At 42.5% G+C, this 19,654-nt stretch overlaps 1 protein-coding gene across 1 annotated transcript; it reads left to right on the top strand.

Annotated features, from left to right (window-relative positions):
• Positions 1-67: 67 nt before the first annotated feature.
• On the top strand, positions 68-19,376 carry tax1bp1a (Tax1 (human T-cell leukemia virus type I) binding protein 1a). The gene is made up of 17 exons (XM_061060531.1): positions 68-218; positions 1,500-1,714; positions 4,903-5,005; positions 5,663-5,853; positions 6,154-6,309; positions 10,029-10,177; positions 10,692-10,782; positions 10,889-11,074; positions 11,201-11,452; positions 11,595-11,786; positions 11,926-11,998; positions 12,545-13,074; positions 15,820-15,906; positions 16,783-16,969; positions 17,061-17,269; positions 17,952-18,034; positions 18,466-19,376. Exons 2-17 carry the CDS (start codon positions 1,526-1,528, stop codon positions 18,674-18,676), a joined length of 2,889 nt encoding a protein of 962 aa, XP_060916514.1. The 5' UTR covers positions 68-218; positions 1,500-1,525; the 3' UTR covers positions 18,677-19,376.
• The last annotated feature ends 278 nt before the right edge of the window (positions 19,377-19,654 follow it).

Here is a 19,654-nt window from a genome sequence, read left to right as displayed (position 1 = left end):
TAATCAGCATATGTAGGCTTATTTATCTCCAGTCGGGGAGACATCTGCATCCTCCTCCTCAGCATCCTCCTCAGCATCCCGGAAGTTGTGCATCATCTGCACTTTCAGGAAGAGACGCAGCATCGGCAGAGCTCGAACAACAGCGGAGACATTGGCAAAACATCGGCCTGTCTGGAAGAGATTCCGTCTTATTAGCAAGTGCTATTCATATGAAACGGGTACTCTTTCTATTTAAAGCTTAATGAACGCCTGAAGTGCTTCGTGTCTTGTGTCAGCACGGGGATGATGTTTAGCTAGCACATGACTTGACACAACATGGCCTGTGCAAAAGCTAATGTTAGCTGCTGCGTAGCCACCGTAAAGAAGATTAAGTGGCTGAGTGTGACAGTGTGTTGTAGCGTTTTTAATTGTCAGGTTTGTCGTGAAATATTGACATGCAGTCTTTCGTAAAGACAACGTTATGAAGGCTTGTTTAGCTTTAGTAAGGCACTGACATGAATAAACATGTAAGACAGAGTTGTTTGTTGTTTTGGCTGTGTTCTCAATGGTTGTCAGTCACCGATAAAGAAATGCATGCAGCTAAATCTATCTAAGTCAAGTAAGGGGATTCTGCTCCTTAAAACCAAATATACAAGATAATTTAGTTATTGTAATAAATGTTTCACATATTTAAAAAGATGCTGCAAAGATAATCTGACTTTAAGCTCCTTCTATTTTCTTGGCTCTAACTACATTTGATCTGTATTCAGATGCCCCGTCCTCTGATGACATTTACCTCACCATGTTACTGCCCTCTTTTTCACATGCACAGTAGTTCATTCTCAAAATAGCTTGTCATTTGACTTGGAAAATAAAAATACAGTTCCCTTGTAAGTACACACACTTTAAAAAATACTGCATTAGAGGACAGTCTCCGTTTTAAATCACGCTCACGGGTCATTTCAAACATATTTTTTTTCCCAGGCTTGGTGCCATTTGAAGACAGTGCACTTGTTGATCGGCAGCACTAACACTGGCTTGAAGGCTTAAGTTCTTAACAAAAGTTTTCGTTGTGCAGTCAATGTAATGGCAGTTATACAATATTTGAAAACAAAAATATAGTAGCTGTGACTATTTTTAAGACAGGTTGGTTTGATTTATACAGCTCAGAATCCCAAAGTTGCCTCAGGGGGCTTTACAGTCATTACAGCACACTGCACTCTATCCATGTTTTTTATTCAGAATATGGTTTTTCCCCCTTCTCAGAGGCGGTTGAATGCCTTACTCTATATGCTCCATCTCTGCTTGGCTTTGTACTTATACTTGTAAATTTTCTGAGATGGTGTGAGAACTTGAATCAGAAACGTCGTATTTGAGAGTATGTTGGGTTTTCTACTACATTCGAACTTCATTTGGTATTTTATTTATATCTGTGTGACTGAAAGAAAGACTTGCACCTTTTCTTTACCGTACTGTTTGTAATACAGAGCTCCTCTCCCCTCTGCTCTTTTGTTCTACAGACCAATGAAGTGACCAACAGGATACAATGTCATCATTCCAGGTGGTGGACTCATCGCCAGGCAGCAGCGTCAGCGTAATGGAAACGTCCAACTTTGCCCACGTCATCTTCCAAAATGTGGGCAAGAGTTTCCTGCCCCAAGCACCCCTCGAGTGTCACTATACTCTGACCCCTTACATCACTCCCCACCCAAAAGACTGGGTGGGCATCTTTAAGGTAAATCATACACAGCGCAGATGCTTCAAAGACATTGCTGAGCGAGAGATCAATTACGGACCAGCCAACAAAGAGATATTTTAAGATTTGGACAATTACCAGCCCATTTCACAAGTGTTTGTGACATGAATTATGTGTTATGGTTTTATTAATTGGCCATAGGTTTTTCAGTTGGCACATTAACACATACTTCATGCCTGCACACGACTGGTTCCGCTCTTCCCTACATGCCTCAAACCTCACCACAAGCTTTGGTGTGGTTGCCCCGCATGCAGAAAGAGGAAGAGTGTACATGGTGGGCTGTTTGCAGTTGGTCTCGCTGGGGGGCAAACATTTGGTGCTCTTAATGAACAACTCTGATTCTTATTAGGACCTCTTTTTACCCCTGCTTCACTTGTCCCCCCCCCCCCCCCCCCCTGTCTTTCCATCAGTCTTCTCTCTGCTTCCTGCTAACCATACCTCCGCTCGGCTCTTTTATCAAGGCCATCAAATCTCACACATAATTAACAGGAAATGTGTACTAGGAAACTTAATGTCTCGTAAAGTTAAAAAGACAAACATTTTATTGTTTTTTAAGAACTGACTTCAAATCCACCAGCTCAATTAAATAGGAATAAGGATGCTGGGTTTATATGGAAAAAAGTCAATTGGAAAATTTAATTGTTAATCCCACTAATGAAACATGTTTGATGGTCGGTGCTTCATGACGGGGAACAAGCAGACCGTGCCTCTTTCATCCTTTCGATGTACAAGTCTGCTCTTTTGAGATATGTATCTATTTAGTTCTGGAGAAATCTTTGCTGTTTGCGTCTATGTTATATTTACAATTAACAATTTAACTCATGGTGATTCAGCCTTGTTAGTTTATTTAGAGGTCTGTTTATGTCTTATTTTACAAATAATGAACGCCAATTTTTTATCATATTAGGACATAAGCATGCAATGCTAATGGATTTCTGTGTTTGTGCTCGGGTTTGTTTGGGTATTTGGTGACTCTAATGTAAAAATTCAACAGGAGGGTGGCGTCTTAAAAATGATTGATTAGATATGACATCCTCACTAAGCACCGATGATCATCATCGATGAGTCTTTTTACCTCCCAGAGGCAAAACCTTTGTGCAAAGATGACTCAGGGAGAGAGCATTTCTCCCCCTCTTACCGTGCACATCTGAAGGCGTTACCTGTCTACTGAGAGAGAAGCTTGCAATCTGGATGACTCAGACTGCAAAGGCAGGCATGGTTCATTTGAGTTGTGCACAGACACCCCCTAGTGGCTGAAAATATTAATTGTACCATGATAATTGTCCTGGTATCACATAACCAGCTCCTGAATGGTGAGGTACAGTGCTCCCGTGCAGTGTATACACAGTAAACATCAAGCTTGGCACGTTTTGCCCGGTGGTCCATAATCATTATTAATTTTTCCTTCTCTTAAAAATGAACATATTTGTTTTCCTTTATTTGTCAGGTGAAAGCATGGTATAGTTTGTTTGAGTTGGATGTTTGACACACGCAAGCACATACATACACAACTCCCTAAAAGCCCCGTGGAGGTTTTCGGTTGTGGCATGTTTGTTGGGTCGGCTGGGAGAAACCCGTTGTGTAAGTGTATAATTAACATGTCATCACACTGTTCCCTCACACCTTGGCTGAATGATTGATAGCTGCGTTGCCTGTGATTATTTTATAACATCACTCCTGTGTTGGAATGCCACACCATACCTAACCAAATGTCAGTCACCTTCACTCTGCAATTAGCAAAATTATTTATGTCTGTTCCTTCTTAAGCAAACACACGTGAGTGCACAAGCAAGCCTGGCGGGAGTCCACGGCAGCCTAGCTTCACACTGAGATGCTGCTGGACATGGAAAGAATGTTCTTGGCTTGCGTTTTTCACTCTGACAATTACCATTTGTTTGGAATAGCATTATACTCAGTGTAATGGCTTGATGAGGCAAAGACTGCAATTAGATGTCATGCAACAACATTATCCAACCTGAAATTTTGACAATTGTTTGAGTAGCTAAGGTGATTTATTGTTGCTGGTTAGAGCCTTACAACGCTTTTTCGTGTTTTGGACCTTTTCTAATTCATTTTTCTTCTTGAATGTTTTCTATTTTAACATCTAATTAATTTAATGGATAGCGTGAATGTCCATTATTTAAATATTTAACTTCATGTAAACATGCTCCTAGACATTAACTGGCAAGTTATAATTTCATCTTTAAAGGTTATGGCTCCTTTAAAATCAACAAAAGCAAGCTGCCCCTCCCAGTGTGTTTTCTATCCTGTAATTTCCTGTGCAGCAAAGTCGACCACGTGTTCAAACTGTAATAATATCATGGCTTAATATGCAGTGAGAGTGTCCAGAAGAGAAACTGTCTCCGCTGTCTTACTGTTCCTTCCACAGTGCTACAGGTGGTTGGGTTCTCCACAGCTGAAGTCGCGTTATATAATGTTACAAACATGCATCACACATGTGAGTTGGAACGAGTCGTGTGTATGTGCATGAGAAGCCCAGGCCCAGGCGAGGGAGAGAGAGAGTGTGGTTGTGCGCGGCAGATTTACGATGCAGGACCTGAGTTATGATGTTCACAACTCCCTTTCATCATCTGTCACCTAACAACACATGAAATCCATGGACTTGCATGTCCCTTGCCATTTTGTGTAAAATTTTCACCTTTTTTTTTCCCTCGTTCTTTCACCCTTTTTTTTCCTTCTCTCTCTCCTCTTTTCATTTCGTCTCCGGTTGTTCTCATCTGTCTCACGAGTCTGTGCATGTGTGTGCACGCACACAAAGCCACATACAAACCCAGCCGTCCCACCCCATACTCACACCTTCACTGCCCCTCTTTTAGTGTGTGCCCAAAAGGGGCAGGGACTGAGAGGAAGGAGAGAGAGGAGGAAGAGGTGTTTTAAAGGAAAGAGGGGGCATGTTTTTAAATGCTTCCATTCTTCAAGTTAATTTAATCCTACTGATTTCTTTATTTAATGTGTTTTTAAAAATCAAACATTTTTTTTTTAGAAAAAGTCATCTGGCATAACAGTTTGTGTTAATGCTGAAATACTGTGATTTTTTTGTGTGTATTTTTCGGCGTAATGTCCTGCTTTTTCGCCGTCCAGTCAGGCACCATTTTCTGTTGCGGATTAACAAAAAAAGTGGTGTTACTTCTGGTTTTCATCCATAGGTAGGTTGGAGCACAGCTAGAGATTACTACACCTTCCTCTGGTCTCCGATGCCTGAAAGCTATGAACCAGGAAGCTCTGTGCACAGGACAGTGATGTTTCAAGGTACACACACGCACACACACACACACACACACACACACACTCACGATGTAAACCACTCTACACACCCAGGGTATTCCACAGTAACTCCTCCATTTTACGGCGCATATAAAAACCAGCACTTTTATTTAATAAGGGAACACAACCACAAACAGCGGCCTGGGACCTGAGCAACCCCCAAACCACACACACACTCGTACACACACACACACAGGTTGAGGACCTGCGAACTGGTTTTACTGGGCCTGGAACGGTCAGATATTACACAGTGAAAATATGAGAGCATGCTGTGGTGTGTCAGTAGTCAGTAAAACCGGTTGGCTGCCTGATGTTCTGCACTTTTACTCCTCTGTCCCAGAGAAGCAGGCCTAACATGTGAATGATGTATGCTGCTTCACAGGGCTTTTAGAAATATGGGCATATATATAAATGATGTGAATTCTATGGGAATAATAAATGTTTTTAGAAATTAATTTATAAGGAGTACTTGTAAGTGCTTTGCTTTGGCTTTTCTCCATTTTGAATCAGATCTGTGGTTTTATTGAAGAAAAAGTTCAGCCGAGCCGACCTCAAATCCTAACTAATTAGAATAAGAGTGTAACTCTTAATTCAGTTCATACTAAACAACTTACCGCAAACGCTATTCTTATCCCTTTGCAGGTTATTATGTCCCTAAATCTGATGGAGAGTTCTACCAGTTTTGTTATGTCACCCATACTGGTGACATCAGAGGAGCCAGCACGCCGTTCCAGTTCAGGTGTGGCACGCCCACCGAGGAGCTGCTTACCGTCACCGAGGATGACAGCAACTCAGACATTCTGGTCGTCACCACCAAGAGTGGCCTGCTAGAGGTAAGGCCAAACAAATGAAACACAAAAATGTGTTTTTGTTTTCTATCCTATGGGTTTGTTTGATAATAAAAAGTCCCAATACAAGCCTCTGTCATCCCTGAGTATCTCAAAAAGATATCATTTTGAAATCATTAAGCCATTAAAGTTTTGTCTTTCTAAGCTAGAATAGAAAATGATACCAACTGCCCGTAGTCAGGAACAGAAATAGCATAACGCTAAGTGGCTTGAACATCTTACAAAGATGGGAACCATTCTCACCTTCTTGCTTTACCCCTACCCTCTCTACCTCCTTCCTGGCAGCATGTGGAGGAGGCACAGCAGGAGCGCAGGGAGCTGCTGAAGGCCATGCGCATCCTCCAGGATGAGAAACTGCAGCTGCAGGAGGAGCAGAAACGACTGGCCAGGGAAAGGGAGCAGGAGAGGGAGACGTGCTGCTTGCTGAGGACACACAACCAGGTCAGAGAGGGGGGGGTGCTCTGAAACAGAGGTAATACTGCTTGTTGAACACAACACACTCGTATGAGAACGCTGATATTAGCTGATACATTTTCAGTTCTATTGAATCAAATAAACGTTTGAACTTTTCTTCGTAACCTTTTTTGACCATAGGTGTCATTTTCATCAAACAACAGGAGATCCAAAAATAATTGTTCCAAGAATATATACAATGTGTTAGTAATTTTGTAGTCATTGTCAGTAAAGCTAATTAAGGGAAAAAACTGCATTGCAAATGACACACAAAGGCTCAAACAAACACTGACCCATGAGGAGAGTTTAAGTGTGTTTGAACGTTTGTGTATTTGTATGCAGTGTGTGTATTTGCGGGGGGGATTGTCTGTATATAAACAGACAATCCCTATTTGCACATGTGTGTGGAGCCAGTTCCTCACCACTGATCACAGGTCTGAAAACTTCAAAGGCCCGAATTTATGAATAATCTCTGACCATGTTTGAGAGACACACAAGGAGCCACGGCGTGTGTGTGTGTGTGTGTGTGTGTGTGTGTGTGTGTGTGTGTGTGTGTGTGTGTGTGTGTGTGTGTGTGTGTGTGTGTGTGTGTGTGTGTGTGTGTGTGTGTGTGTGTGTGTGTGTGTGTGTGTGTGTGTGTGTGTGTGTGTGTGTGTGTGTGTGTGTGTGTGTGTGTGTGTGTGTGTGTGTGTGTGTGTGTGTGTGTGTGTGTGTGTGTGTGTGTGTGTGTGTGTGTGTGTGTGTGTGTGTGTGTGTGTATTGTGCGCCAGTCTTTCTCTCCCTCTTTTTAACGACCTGACTCAGTGGGCCAGAACGGAATTGGGAAGCAGTTTTCTTGGGCATCTGGCGTCAGGGACGATGCCATCACGACCGCAGAGTGAACAAACATGACGTCAAACACACAAACATACACATACACACACACACACACACACACACACACACACACACACACACACACACACAAATGCATGTACGCATACACAAACTGCCCCCCTCCTTTACCCTCACACTCACATTCAGGTCCCACACCACAAGGCCCCTCTAATATGCATTCACACATGCTCATGCACAAACACATACACACACACACACATACACACACAAACACACTCATTATGCCACCCGCTTGCAAACCCTTTTAGTCTGTGTGTGGAATGAGAGGAGGGTAGTCCACAAACCGCCCGCCTGACAAAAAGCCCTGCCCAGCCTCAGGGACAAACACCACTCAGTCACGCGATTCAGTGGCCACCGCTTTCTCACTGTTTATTTTCTCCCCGTCTGTCAGTCTGTCTGTTCCAATCGTTTTCTCTCTTCATTTGTAATTTTGTATCGGATTTCTGGCATTAAAACATCTGGACTTAGACATAGCAAGCTAAAAGATAAAGCATAAAGGAAAGTTGATCAGAGTAAAAAAAAATACAGAAAAAAGGGGATCTTCTTGAATATCCTCAGAGTTTTCCTCCCCTCTTCAACCCTTAATTCACCAAGAGGAGTCAGATTTCATATTTTAGTATTTTACGAGTTACTCATTTGATAAGCGCTAACTTTGCACTCACACCTTAAACCAGCAGTAAACTAAAATAACCTCAATGGAAGCAGAAAGAGGGAGAGGTGAAACTCTGAAACTTGCCAAGAGTTCTCTAAGCTTGAGTCCAGTCTCTTATCGCCCCCTAGTGGAGCTCTGTAGTGTGGCCTCGGAGTAAAGAGCAAGCTGCTTTCAGTTAGTCCGCTGCTCTCTTTTTACGAAGGACAAAATCGCCATAAATAACGTGGTAATACACACACAAACACACTCTGTTATTACCGTGCTGCCTCTCATTCAACAGGCATGTCCATGTGTAATATACGACTTGTGCGAGTCGTTGTGTGTGTGTGTGTGTGTGTGTGTGTGTGTGTGTCTTTTGAAGAGCTTTTTACAGTAGGTGTGTTAGCTCAGGCCACGCTGATGAAAATATCCTGAGTTTAACATGAAAACATAAGTACATATTTTGTGGCTGCTAATTTTATGACTACACTTTTTATAAGGTCTTTATGCACTGCTAAAGTGCTTCCCAAACGCCAGCCATAAAAATCATACAGTAATGTGCACAGAGCCAAGCCCAGAGGGAGAAAGGCCGGAGAAAGCATTGCTGTGTGCATGTGCACTCTATGCTGTCCTTCTATCTCCACATGTATTTGAATTTGTAGATACATCTTTCTGCAGCCGTGTGAGTTGAGTATGTGTTTAGAAAAAGAAAGGAGGGTGTGTGCAAAAGGTATGTTGTTCTGTCACAAGCAATATTAGCTATGGATGATTTAATGTTCTTCACTGCTGATTAGCAGCAAGTTCAAACAAGGCATTTCCTCAGCCGCCCTACCACATGGAAAAAACAGACCTCATATGATCTGTCACACACTTGCAGGAATGTCTATTCTCTCCTACTACTTGGGTTATAGCCACAAGCTGCTACTCTTCATCCAATTTCAACAATTCAGTAACTTTTGGATTCTGAATGTGGGTTTTGTGTTCATCAAGTGGAATGATTAATAACTACTGTTTGGTGATTGATGGTTAGATAAGATTTCACTGGTCCCCTGAGGGTAAATTCACAAGTTACGCCTGCACCTCATACAGGCTGGATAGGTGGGAAACAGAAAAAACATTCATTCTTATTACAATGAAATAAAAATACAAACAGGTTAAAAACAGGTTAATGAGATGTAAAGGCAGCATATATTACCACCAACCTGCCAAGGGACCACAGATGGAAATGATAGTATGACTATAATCTATGTTAATGTTCATTAATGTGTACTGTCCCTATTTAAATAAAAAAATTAAAATAAAAAAAATGACATGCCTTAAAAACATAGTCCCGGAGGGCTGGTGGCCTTGTGGTTGGTGCGCGCCGCTTTGGTTTTCAAGGCGGGCGGCCCGGGTTCGGATCCAGCTTGTGTTGCCTTTCCCGCATGTCATTCCCCACTCTCTCTCTCTTCTGCATTTCTGGCTCTGTCCACCGTCCTGTCTCCTAACAGAGGCAGAAAAATACAAAAAAAAAAAAAAAAAAAAACTTAGTCCATACATTTTAATTATTTTCTTCAAAACTAACGTACAATTAAAGAAAATAACTATTTTCTTTGATGAAGCACTTAAAAACACATTACAACAAGCTTTGCAAAGGTGCCAAAATGAAACTATTTGTTAGTATTAAATGAATAAGAAAACAGATACCGATAACATTGTAACAACAGAAGGAGAAAAATCCAACTGCTGGGAACAGGCTCTGTACAGGAAGAATCTGTAAAAAGAGATTACTGACTCTCAAGAACTGATTTGCTCAGGCAGATTCTGGAGTGAAGATTGTTTCACAGCAACATGTGAACAATTAATTAGTACCTTAATTAACATCTGAACAGTTTAGAAAATATCTATTAACTGTCGTAAAAGCATTTTGGTTTTTCTTGTGGGGGGGGGGGTAAGAACACTGCTTTTGTTTTTTATGGGTGTACCTAATAAAGTGTCAACTAAGTATAGGTACTAACAATAAATAGAATGAACATTTAAACATTCAAATCTACTTTATATGCAACATGACAGTCACATGTGATATCACCATCTGTTATGAAGAACAAGTATTGCATCAGTTCTTGATTCTCACTCTTGTATCTGTGATTGGCTTCAGCACCTGTCACTCTGATCCACAGCTGCTTCTTGTGTCCCACAGGAGCTGCTGCGTTCTTCACAGGGCCTGTCAGAAGAGCGGGAGGGGGTGAGGAGGAGGCTGTCTGAGGCCACGGACCGGGTCCGCCAGCTGGAAGAGGACCTGCTGGGAGTCACCCAGAGAGGCCTGCAGAAGGAGACCGAGCTGGACTGGTGAGTTTAGAATGATAACCCACCAATCATCGAAATCATCTGCAAGGACAAGATACTTTAAGAACGGGTTTGAGAAGGATTTCTCATTACAACATCTTCATCATTACACCTGCTACATCACAAGAACAAATAATGAGAAGCATACACTTTCAAACTTTCAAATTAAGGATTATATTCAGACACCCTCTTTCAATTTAAACATAAGCTAATCACGGGTGTTACTAACTTCTCAGATATTGAAATGTCTTTTATAAAATGCTTTTTCCTTTTTTTTTCTTCCTCTTTTCCTCAATTACCTGATAGAGATAGCCCTGCCCTCTGGCCAAAATGCTCTGCTGAAATTCAGTTGGTCACAGACAGCTTTTGAAAGTTAACACACACTGAGGGCCTTTTGAGATGTCTTCTGAAGTTTGTCACTTACTAAGCAGAATCACAAACATCAAACAAAGTGTTTGTGTAATTGAATTTTGTCAGTGAATAGGTTTGAAGTTAAAAGCTGTTTTTCATGTGACAGCCTGAGGGACCGTCTGAAGAAGCTGACAGCAGAGAGAGACAGCCTGGAGAGCCAGCTGAAGAACGATAAGGATGAAAGAGACCTCTATAAGGTGTGAAGAAAGTTCTTTAATTCTTTAAGTCTGGATAAATCAGAAGAACCTTTTGACTGAAATTCTGACCTCTCCTTTTTTTCTCTCTGGTTCGTCACATGTGTAGTCCCACTTGCGCAGCACCGAGCTGGAGAACACTAAGCTCAGCGCAGAGCTGCAGATGCTGAAAGCGGTGGAGCTGAACCGGGAGGTGACCATTGCCCAGTTCCAGGAGGAGCTGGATAGGCTCAGAGTGTGTGTTGCACAGAGGGACAGTCTGGAGAAGGAGCTGCTGGCACACAAGGCTGACAAGGTATTCATGGTTTAAAATGTCAGTGTCAGCAAAATAAGAACACAAGGGAACAGTTTTTATATTATCTTGTGTATGTGCATTATAAGATATAATTCATTGATTACATTTATTTTGGCATATCAATAGGCAGAGCTGGCCCGTGTGCGTGAGCAGCTCCGTCAAGCAGAGGAGCAGCTCCAGGCGTCCCGGCAGCAGGCCTCTCTGCTGGCCTCGGAGCTCCGCGACTCAGCCAGCGCCCGAGACCACACAATGACCGAGCTGTACCGCGCCCGCTTGGAAGCTGACAAGCTCCGTGCCAGTCTGGCTGATGCTCAGGCCGAGTGCCAACGCATGGAGAGTCAGCTGGACCGCATGAGGAGCACTGCACATAAGGAAGTGGTTAGTGTCAAACATCAGTATTCTGTATCTCTGTCTTTCAATTCTAAAGCTTTGACTGGCCTGTGCTGAGAGAAATCTGAAGAAAATGATGAAAGAGACTTTTCCTGTGGGAATTATTTCCACACTATTCCCTCTCTTCCAGGGTGTTGGGACAAGCGGGGAGACGATGCCCAGTGTGATGGTGGTGTCAGAGGCAGAGGCCGAGCTGCAGAGAGAGGTGGAGGAGCTGAAGCTGCGTCTTCACATGGCTGCAGAGCACTACAAGGAGAAGTACAGGGAGTGTCAGCGCCTTCGCAGGCAGGTAGCAAAACTGAACACGACTGAGTCACAGGGGGTGAGTACTAGGTAGATAAACTCCCAGAAAAAAAAAAAATATGTTCACACAATTTCACATTCAGGTTAATTTATGCATATTGTTGACATTTTCTGTGAGAAAATATTTTTTGTGTGTGTGTTTTTTGTTTTTTTTGCAGGAGCCAAAGAGAAATGTATCCACTGAGACGACACTGGAGCCACTGACACCTAGTCCAGAGTCCCCAACAGCTGGTACACACACACACACACACACACACACACACACACACACACACACACACACACACAAACACACAAACACACACTTAATTACAAAAGTATATCATCAGTTTGTTATATCTTTGAGTATAACGTGAATGCATTTAAAATAAACACTTGTGTTGGAGCCAACACAAGTGAATCTATAAAGACTTAAATGAGTGGAAATAAACTGTTGTATGCTGGTGTATTGTTTAAATTACATCGTGCAAAGGAAAGGTAGCAATTCAAGATTTTCCACTAACCGTATTTTCAGTTGAGAGTCAATGAGTGCAATTACATGAGATTGTGAAGCGAGTTACTTTCACCTGACTGGACGTAACTCTCGCTATGCGAATACTTTCACTCTCCAACATGCATGTCTTTGAACAACTAGCTGATGACATAAATGAATAAAAACACTCTTTCTTATAGATGATGAATACTATCAGGAGGAACTTTACACTGAAGTTTAAAGTTTAAACACTTTGACACTTTTTTTTCATTATTAGCACTACTCTTTGTTCTTTGTGTTTACAGGAAATATAGCTGCTGCAGTCCTACAAGGAGCCGCTGAAATGACAATCACTCCAGAACATAGTGACAGGGAATCCACACACATTGATTTATACTCCAGCACAGAGAAGGAAGACAATCAGAGGGGGGAAATGCAGATGGAGAGTGCTGAGGTGAAGGCTGAGGGAGAAACAAATCAAGTTGAAGACATGGAGAAAGAGGACAAAGAGAAAGGAAAAGAGGAGAAGAAGGACAGCCTGCCAGAGGAGAGCCTGAGGATGACGAGCTGGGTGGAGGTGCAGAACGAGAAAACAAGCGCCAAGGAAGAGACACAAGGCGAGGTGGAGGTGCCGCAAAAGGCAGATGAGGCGAGGGATATTTTAGAGGAGCATGTGCTGCTGGAGGCGAAGGCGAGGAATGTGGGGGAGGCAGAGAAGGAGCAGACTCGCTCGGTGGAGGAGGAGCTGGCGATGATGGAGGAAAAGTGGAGGGAGCAATGTGCAATCAACGAGACGCTTAAACAGCGCCTGGCTGACGAAGAGGAGCGATTCCGGGTAAGAAGCAACACTTTCACAGAGTGGCAGAAAGATGAGCAGCCGTTTCCTCAGGTCCTTTAACAAGGCAGCTAGTGAACCCTGAATGCACGCTTTAAATGTAGATTAAAACAACACACTGGTCTTGGCTTAAGACCGGCCCATTAGCTCCCTAATAAGACTTCTGATATTTTTCAACCAATCAGATGTATATAATGAAAACTAGTTCAGTTTGGACCTCAGGTTGACAGTACCATCGCCCCCAGCCTTTCGGTCCTCCTTGTAGGTTAACGTATGCCTGTGCTGGTTGTGGTGACATAAGGCTCTGATCAATATGCCAGACACAGCCTACTTACAACTTACTACTTCCTACTTACTTCCTCTCGATCAAAATGCTGCCAAATCTTGCTGCTCCTAAGAGATGCCATCAATCCACACGCCTAGTGGTGAGAGGCCTGAGTGACAGCTTAGACCATATGGGCCTACATATAAAATATTAAACAATATATACGGATATATTTGTAATTAAAAAATAATGTACAGTAAAGACAAGAAAAGCAGCGAATCATCACTTTGCAGGCTTTTAAGGCTTAAACCACTTTATAGTCACTTTTTTTTGCTAAATTCAACCCGGTGAATAATTATAGAAATCACTTTATGTTTCATTAAAATTGATGTTATACATAATAAGTAGGGTCTTTGTTATTGCACAGTACAACAGAACCTAAAAACAATGATAGTCAAACCATTGTGGCATGGAGTAAGTGTTCGGGCGTGTCTTCATTTTGAGGCTGTTGCTTTTTGATTGCCCTGTGCCTACATGATTTGCCTATAACTACCCTCCTCCAGTTCTTACTATTGTTGACACAAGGAGGGTTTTACTAGTGGCAGCACTTGGATAGATAACTAATTGAACTGTTGTGTAAATTGGCTAATAAATGTCAATAATTACATGCTGAAACACATTTTATAACAGTTCACTTGCATTAACCGGGTTACTCCGAGCGTGAACTTCACCCACTGTGTCAGCCGATGTGTGTGGCATGTCTGTGTGCGTGATTCAACGCCGGCACTTGAGCTGGTTGCGTCTATCCGGGCCTGTTGCGTTTTTGTGAATGTCTGCCAAAGTACCTACCGGCATTTAATCTTTTGTGAGTGAGTGTGTGTTTATCTGCGCTGTAAATAAGGCTCTCCCCTGTCTTTGATAGAGTCTCCTGTCTGAGGCGAGTGCCCCGGGCTCACAGCCACTCTTAATGGCCCCAGAGACTGACAAGACAGGCAGCCGCAGAGCACCATGCTTTACGGCTGTTTACATCAGCCACCCAGAGGAAAGAGCGAGGGAGGGGGGGGAATAGAAAGGGAGACAGTGAGGGAGCACAGAAATCCACTGTTGCAGTATCCCTTCACCTGAACTTAACCTCCTAACACAGCGCCGTAAATTAATGAAAGAGGGGGGGAGGGTAAGAGAGTAGGAAAAGGAGATGAAAGAGAATGAAGAGGGAGAGAGGAAGACGCAAACTGAATTTAAGAGTGAAACAAGCTGGATAGACTGACGGACATGAAGCAGAAAGAGAAACCGGCAGAGGAGGGGATTTGGACCCTTTGTAATGGGATAAAATAAGAGAGCCATGTAAACTATCCCACAGAGTCAGTCCTGTTAGAAAAGTAACAGATTTACTACGCAGCCCTCAGACCTGCCCTGCACACGCACACCGTCTCTGTGGCGTTACAGCACCGCACGTTTGACACCGCTCCAGGTTAAATAAAAACTCAACTGAACAAATATTTTGTTCCTTTGCTTGCCTGTGTGTCTGCATACTGATGTCTCACTTAGTCTGTAAACACAAAGGTAGATGATATACAACCTGATCACTGAGCACGGAAACTAGAAGGAAAGGAAGAGCGAGTGCGTGAAAGGTTTTTTGAGTTGAAGCAAAAACTCAACAAGTCACTTAACTAACTACTCGTCATTTCAATCCGCAACTGTTTTGAGTACTCTGAAATTGATCGAGGAAAGTAAGACAGTCATTTCGATTTCTCTCTCGACTTTTAGATTTGTGATTCTCCTAATTTTAGTATTCAGCTCCTGCTTTTTTTTTGTATACTTCCCAGAAGTCACACATCCATTGTTATTATATGTAAATAGAATTCTGGACATTATCACTGTAATATAAAGGTGTTTTTTTTTTTTTTAGTTCAAAAGATACACAGGGAATGACAGAGAGCAAAGACATTTTGATCATGTGTCATGAATGATGGAATAAAGAACGTATGAAAACAGGAGCTTTAATGGAAAACAACTTTACAATGAAACAAGTCAACAGACCCAAAACCCTTTCCACAGACGATTCAGTCCTTCATTAATCTACAAATCTCTACAAAGACAACAAATAATCCCTGATTCTTGTTCCTTGTTGCTTCTCTTCTGTTTTATGTTGTTGTAAAGAGCACAGCTTGCTAATCAGGCTTAAAAAAAAGTACTCGCTTGACTTTGGGAGACATACTGGATAATGTAATAAAACATTCAAAAAGTGATTTTAATAATAATAGATGAATTCATCGTTGATCAAAGACATTGCAAGTTGTACCTCTGGTTTGTTTTCAAGCCGGTAATGTCAGCAGGGACACTGAGGACACGACTTACACTTCTCTTCCAGAAATCTGACTGGTTATTAAAATGAATGTTATTTGTTGTACAGGAACGTTAATTACACGTTATCTTATGGACTCCTCCCTGATGTTTTTTTTTTTTTTTTTTTTCTTTAGGTGCAGATGGCAGAGCGAGCCAGCGAGGTGGCGGAGCTGAAACGCAACCTCGCCCAGGCCCTCCGAGACAAGGAGCAACTACAGGAGGTGCAGCGCCAGGCGGACACTGTTTATCACTTCTTCACAGTCGAAACAGTGAAATTCTTCATTCGAAAATGTTCCAAGGATAAAGTTTTATTTCGGAAAAAGCCGACTGTTACATCTCAACCTGTAGTTCTGACAGTAGAGATGTTGGCTCTCAATTGAAGTCCATGTGGTGGATCTTCACATTCAATTATAGGAGCTCCAGTGCAGTGTAGAAACTCCTTCCCCTCTCCCCACTCCCCACTAATTAATACATCCATACCTGCTTCTTTTGCCCACTGATACAGTGCCATTAGACAGAGCAAATGCCACGCGACGTGTCTGTTTCACCTTTCCAACCCTGGTTTAAATGTTAAACCTGATAGCTGTGCACTAATGAAGTCTTTAAGGGAGGAGGTCAGGGGGGGGAGTAGGGACAGGAAGGAGGGAGCGAGCGAGCGCCTCCATCCGCAAAGCGAGAGCAGTGGGAGCCGGAGTCTGACACCTATTACAGTAATGAGTAGGGTACTAATGCTCGTGCTTCAGATATAATCACAAAGGGCAGAAACAATGTAGAGGAAAAACTTAACTCACAGCTGAAAATGCTAAACTCCCCGAGTGAAAAATGAGCCATGGGAACATTTCCTAGATTCCTTTCACACATTTCTTCTAAGCAATCGCTCTGTCGTCAAAGACAGAATGTTTGGCATGTGTGCATAGCAAAGATGTGTAAACGGGAATTTAAGAAGGAACTAAAAATATGGATCTAAATATTGTGCATGTGAAGATACACTATAACAATCAACACATTTGTAGGGGTGAAAAACTCAAAGTCATACTGAAACAGAGAAGAAGACAAAAATATGTCCGGTGTTGAGATATTTATTGTCTGACCTCCAGGAGCTGCAGCGCTACGTGTGCAGGCAGAGGGAGCAGGAAGCCTGTGTTCAGGGTGCCGAGCTGAGGCAGCCGATGTTGCTGCGCTACCCTCTTCCATACCCACAGGACCCCTCTCCTCCACCCCTGGTGCCACAGAGGCCTGCAGAGCTGCAGTACGGCAATCCTTACTCCACGGACACCACAAGAGGTGCGAGGAATTCAAACTTCGATGGACACTTCTCCTATTTTCCCTTTAACTCAGGACTATTAACAGTTGGATGCGTTTCTGTTTTTTCTAGATCGGGTGGATGCTGCACTGTCTCCCGAACACATGACCCGTCCCCCACCTGAAGCCCCAACCTGTGCCCCTCCCTGTGCACCCCCAATCACACCCCCGAGTCCAAGCGCAGGAGCTCCAGACTGGAACCGAGAGGTGGTCTGCATGCAGCCCACCCGCAGCACCACCCCACCTGAAGGCCCAGAGCACCCGGTCGATGAGCCAAAAAATGTGAGCGCTAACGTGCTAACGTACTGAATTAGGTTAATTTCTTCACTCAGTTGACAGCACTACTTTAATCACATGACTTGTTTTTGGAATATCCTTCCAAAAATGTAACCCTTATACTAATCCAACATAAATACTTGACATGCTAAATATTATCCCAGCATTTGCCTTCTAATCCTCACTTTGGGTTTTCTGCATACACAGAATATACTTCCTATCTCTCTCTCTCTCTCTCTCTCTCTCTCTCTCTCTCTCTCTCTCTCTCTCTCTCTCTCTCTCTCTCTCTCTCTCTCTCTCTCTATCTCTCTTTCTCTCTGGAGAACTCAACTCCACTGAATCAAGGGAACAGTGGCTTGCTCTTGAAAGCAGAATCGTTGAACTCAAGGTTCAAAAAGAACTCAAGGCTCAAAAAGACGAGGATGACCGAGAGTTTACAGAGTAATTAGATAGATGATAGACCTAGATAATTAGATTGCTATAGGACAGACCTAAGATCAGTTAGTAACGCATTCATACACACTACTTTCTGTGAAGGTTTGGTTCTTTTGAAGCCCTTTCAAACTGTGTTCTCTTTTTATTAGTGAACGCATTTGAAGGCTGTGTTCTAGTGAGCATAGAGTACTACAAGCATAAAATCAGACATCAGTTTCAACCTTGTCCTGTGTGTTTGTGTTGTGTTTCAAAGGCTGCTGACGGGGCTCAGCCATCCTGTGACCATCAGTCCAGCCGACGCAGTGACGCCAGGGGCAGCTTCTGTTTTGACTCCAGGTAGTGTGACAACCCATAAGCTAACTGATGAACGTGAAATAATTATGCGTTAAAATCAGTTTGTTTCTCTAGAAGCCACATGACAAAAAGTAAGTAATTCCCTGTGTAAGAGTCAAATGAGGTCACTAAGGGATCCTCCTTACTATTCTGTTTGTTTATGGAGTAAGTAAAGAAGACGATATAATTTTTTAAAAACAATTAATTTAACTGAAAAGGGTAGACGTTTTAGATCTAAAGTCAAAAGTATGGAACAAAACCAATAACAGCAAAAAATACACATACATGATCATGCACTCTCTGTTTATAGATGCAACACATGATACTAACATCAGATGAAAATAATCAGTATAAAATAAGAGTTGAAACGATTCCGTCTATCTTGTGTCATGCCCGTCTCCACCGTCGCCTCCCCCCCCCCTTCCCTTTTCCAGGAGTGACGTCCATAAGCGCTGCCCGTTATGCGAGGTGATCTTCCCGCCCCACTTCGAGCAACGCAGCTTCGAGCAGCACGTCGAGAGCCACTGGAAGGTCTGCCCCGTCTGCTCCGAGCAGTTTCCCCTCAACTGTCAGCAGCAGCTCTTCGAGAGGCACGTCCTCACGCACTTTGACGGCCACGTGCTCAACTTCGAGCAGATCGAGTGAAAAGCTGCAGAGGACGTGTGTTGAATTCTGATATTGGCAAAAAAAAAAAAAAAAAAAAAGTATGTTGTCAGCTATTAGTTCGTTATGATTGAGGTTTGGTTAAGTTGTCCCATTGAGACACTACCACTAGCACTTTTTTTGCAATCTTGACACAACTTAGGAAGAATGTAGTCGACTTCTGGAAGGAAGCAGAGTTTGTCCTTTGTTGGCAGCTCCACCTAGATTAGCTGTCACTTTATTACACAGTGGGTCAGTGGATCATTTACACTGGTGGAAAAGTGCTATGGTCCTTTACTTTTGTATTATGTTATGCTCATTTTTCTGCTGTGATGGAGTAAAACACCAGTGGTAGTGCATGCATTAATTCTGCGATCATGACTATGAATGGAAAAGCTGAAAGCTGGAGCTTAAAGAAGATAATGTCAAAGTCTGTGTTCTTAATGCACACAGAGAAATTCTCTACAAAGAGTTGGAATGTCTTGTCATAAAACAGCCAACCTCTTTTTAATTGTCCTCACAGTCGAAGCTTGAAAAGGTAAAAAATTAAACAAGATTTTTTTTTTTTTAAGTGTAAATGCAGAGGGAGACCTGACGAGTGTGTTTCTGTCATTGAAGAGGCTGGTGGTGATTCTTTTTTGACTTGAATGATTTCTCCCCTAACTAAAGTATTACTGTATGTATGATAGTGTTTTTGCAAAAACACATGAGAAGGTTTAAACAAAAACAGCACTACGTTTTCATGTATCTGCACTAAAGAAAGGCTTTACTCTGAATGTACTGTACATATGAAAATAAGAATAAGTTGTCGAGAGACTTGTTGTGACCCCGCCTCCCTCTTATTGTGACCTCCTTCATGTTTTAGTGATCAAAGAGTGACTGAATAATTGGTCAGATGTTGGTCTTCTTATTTCATTGGAGAGGTACTCTGAAGAACTAGCAGGACACTTAGTTTAAAGATATGAAAATAGAATTGTAAGG

This window comes from Labrus mixtus, chromosome 16 (assembly GCF_963584025.1).
Source record: "Labrus mixtus chromosome 16, fLabMix1.1, whole genome shotgun sequence".
NCBI classification, from domain to species: Eukaryota; Metazoa; Chordata; class Actinopteri; order Labriformes; family Labridae; genus Labrus; species Labrus mixtus.
Note: the sequence above shows the minus strand (reverse complement) of the source record. Positions and strands in the feature narration are given on the sequence as shown.

Coding starts and splice junctions, on each gene's coding strand:
- tax1bp1a (XM_061060531.1), top strand. CDS start 1,526: ATGTCATCATTCCAGGTGGTGGACTCATCGCCAGGCAGCAGCGTCAGC. Junction 5,006..5,662: donor CAGGACAGTGATGTTTCAAG/GTACACACACGC, acceptor ATCCCTTTGCAG/GTTATTATGTCCCTAAATCT. Junction 5,854..6,153: donor CCAAGAGTGGCCTGCTAGAG/GTAAGGCCAAAC, acceptor CCTTCCTGGCAG/CATGTGGAGGAGGCACAGCA.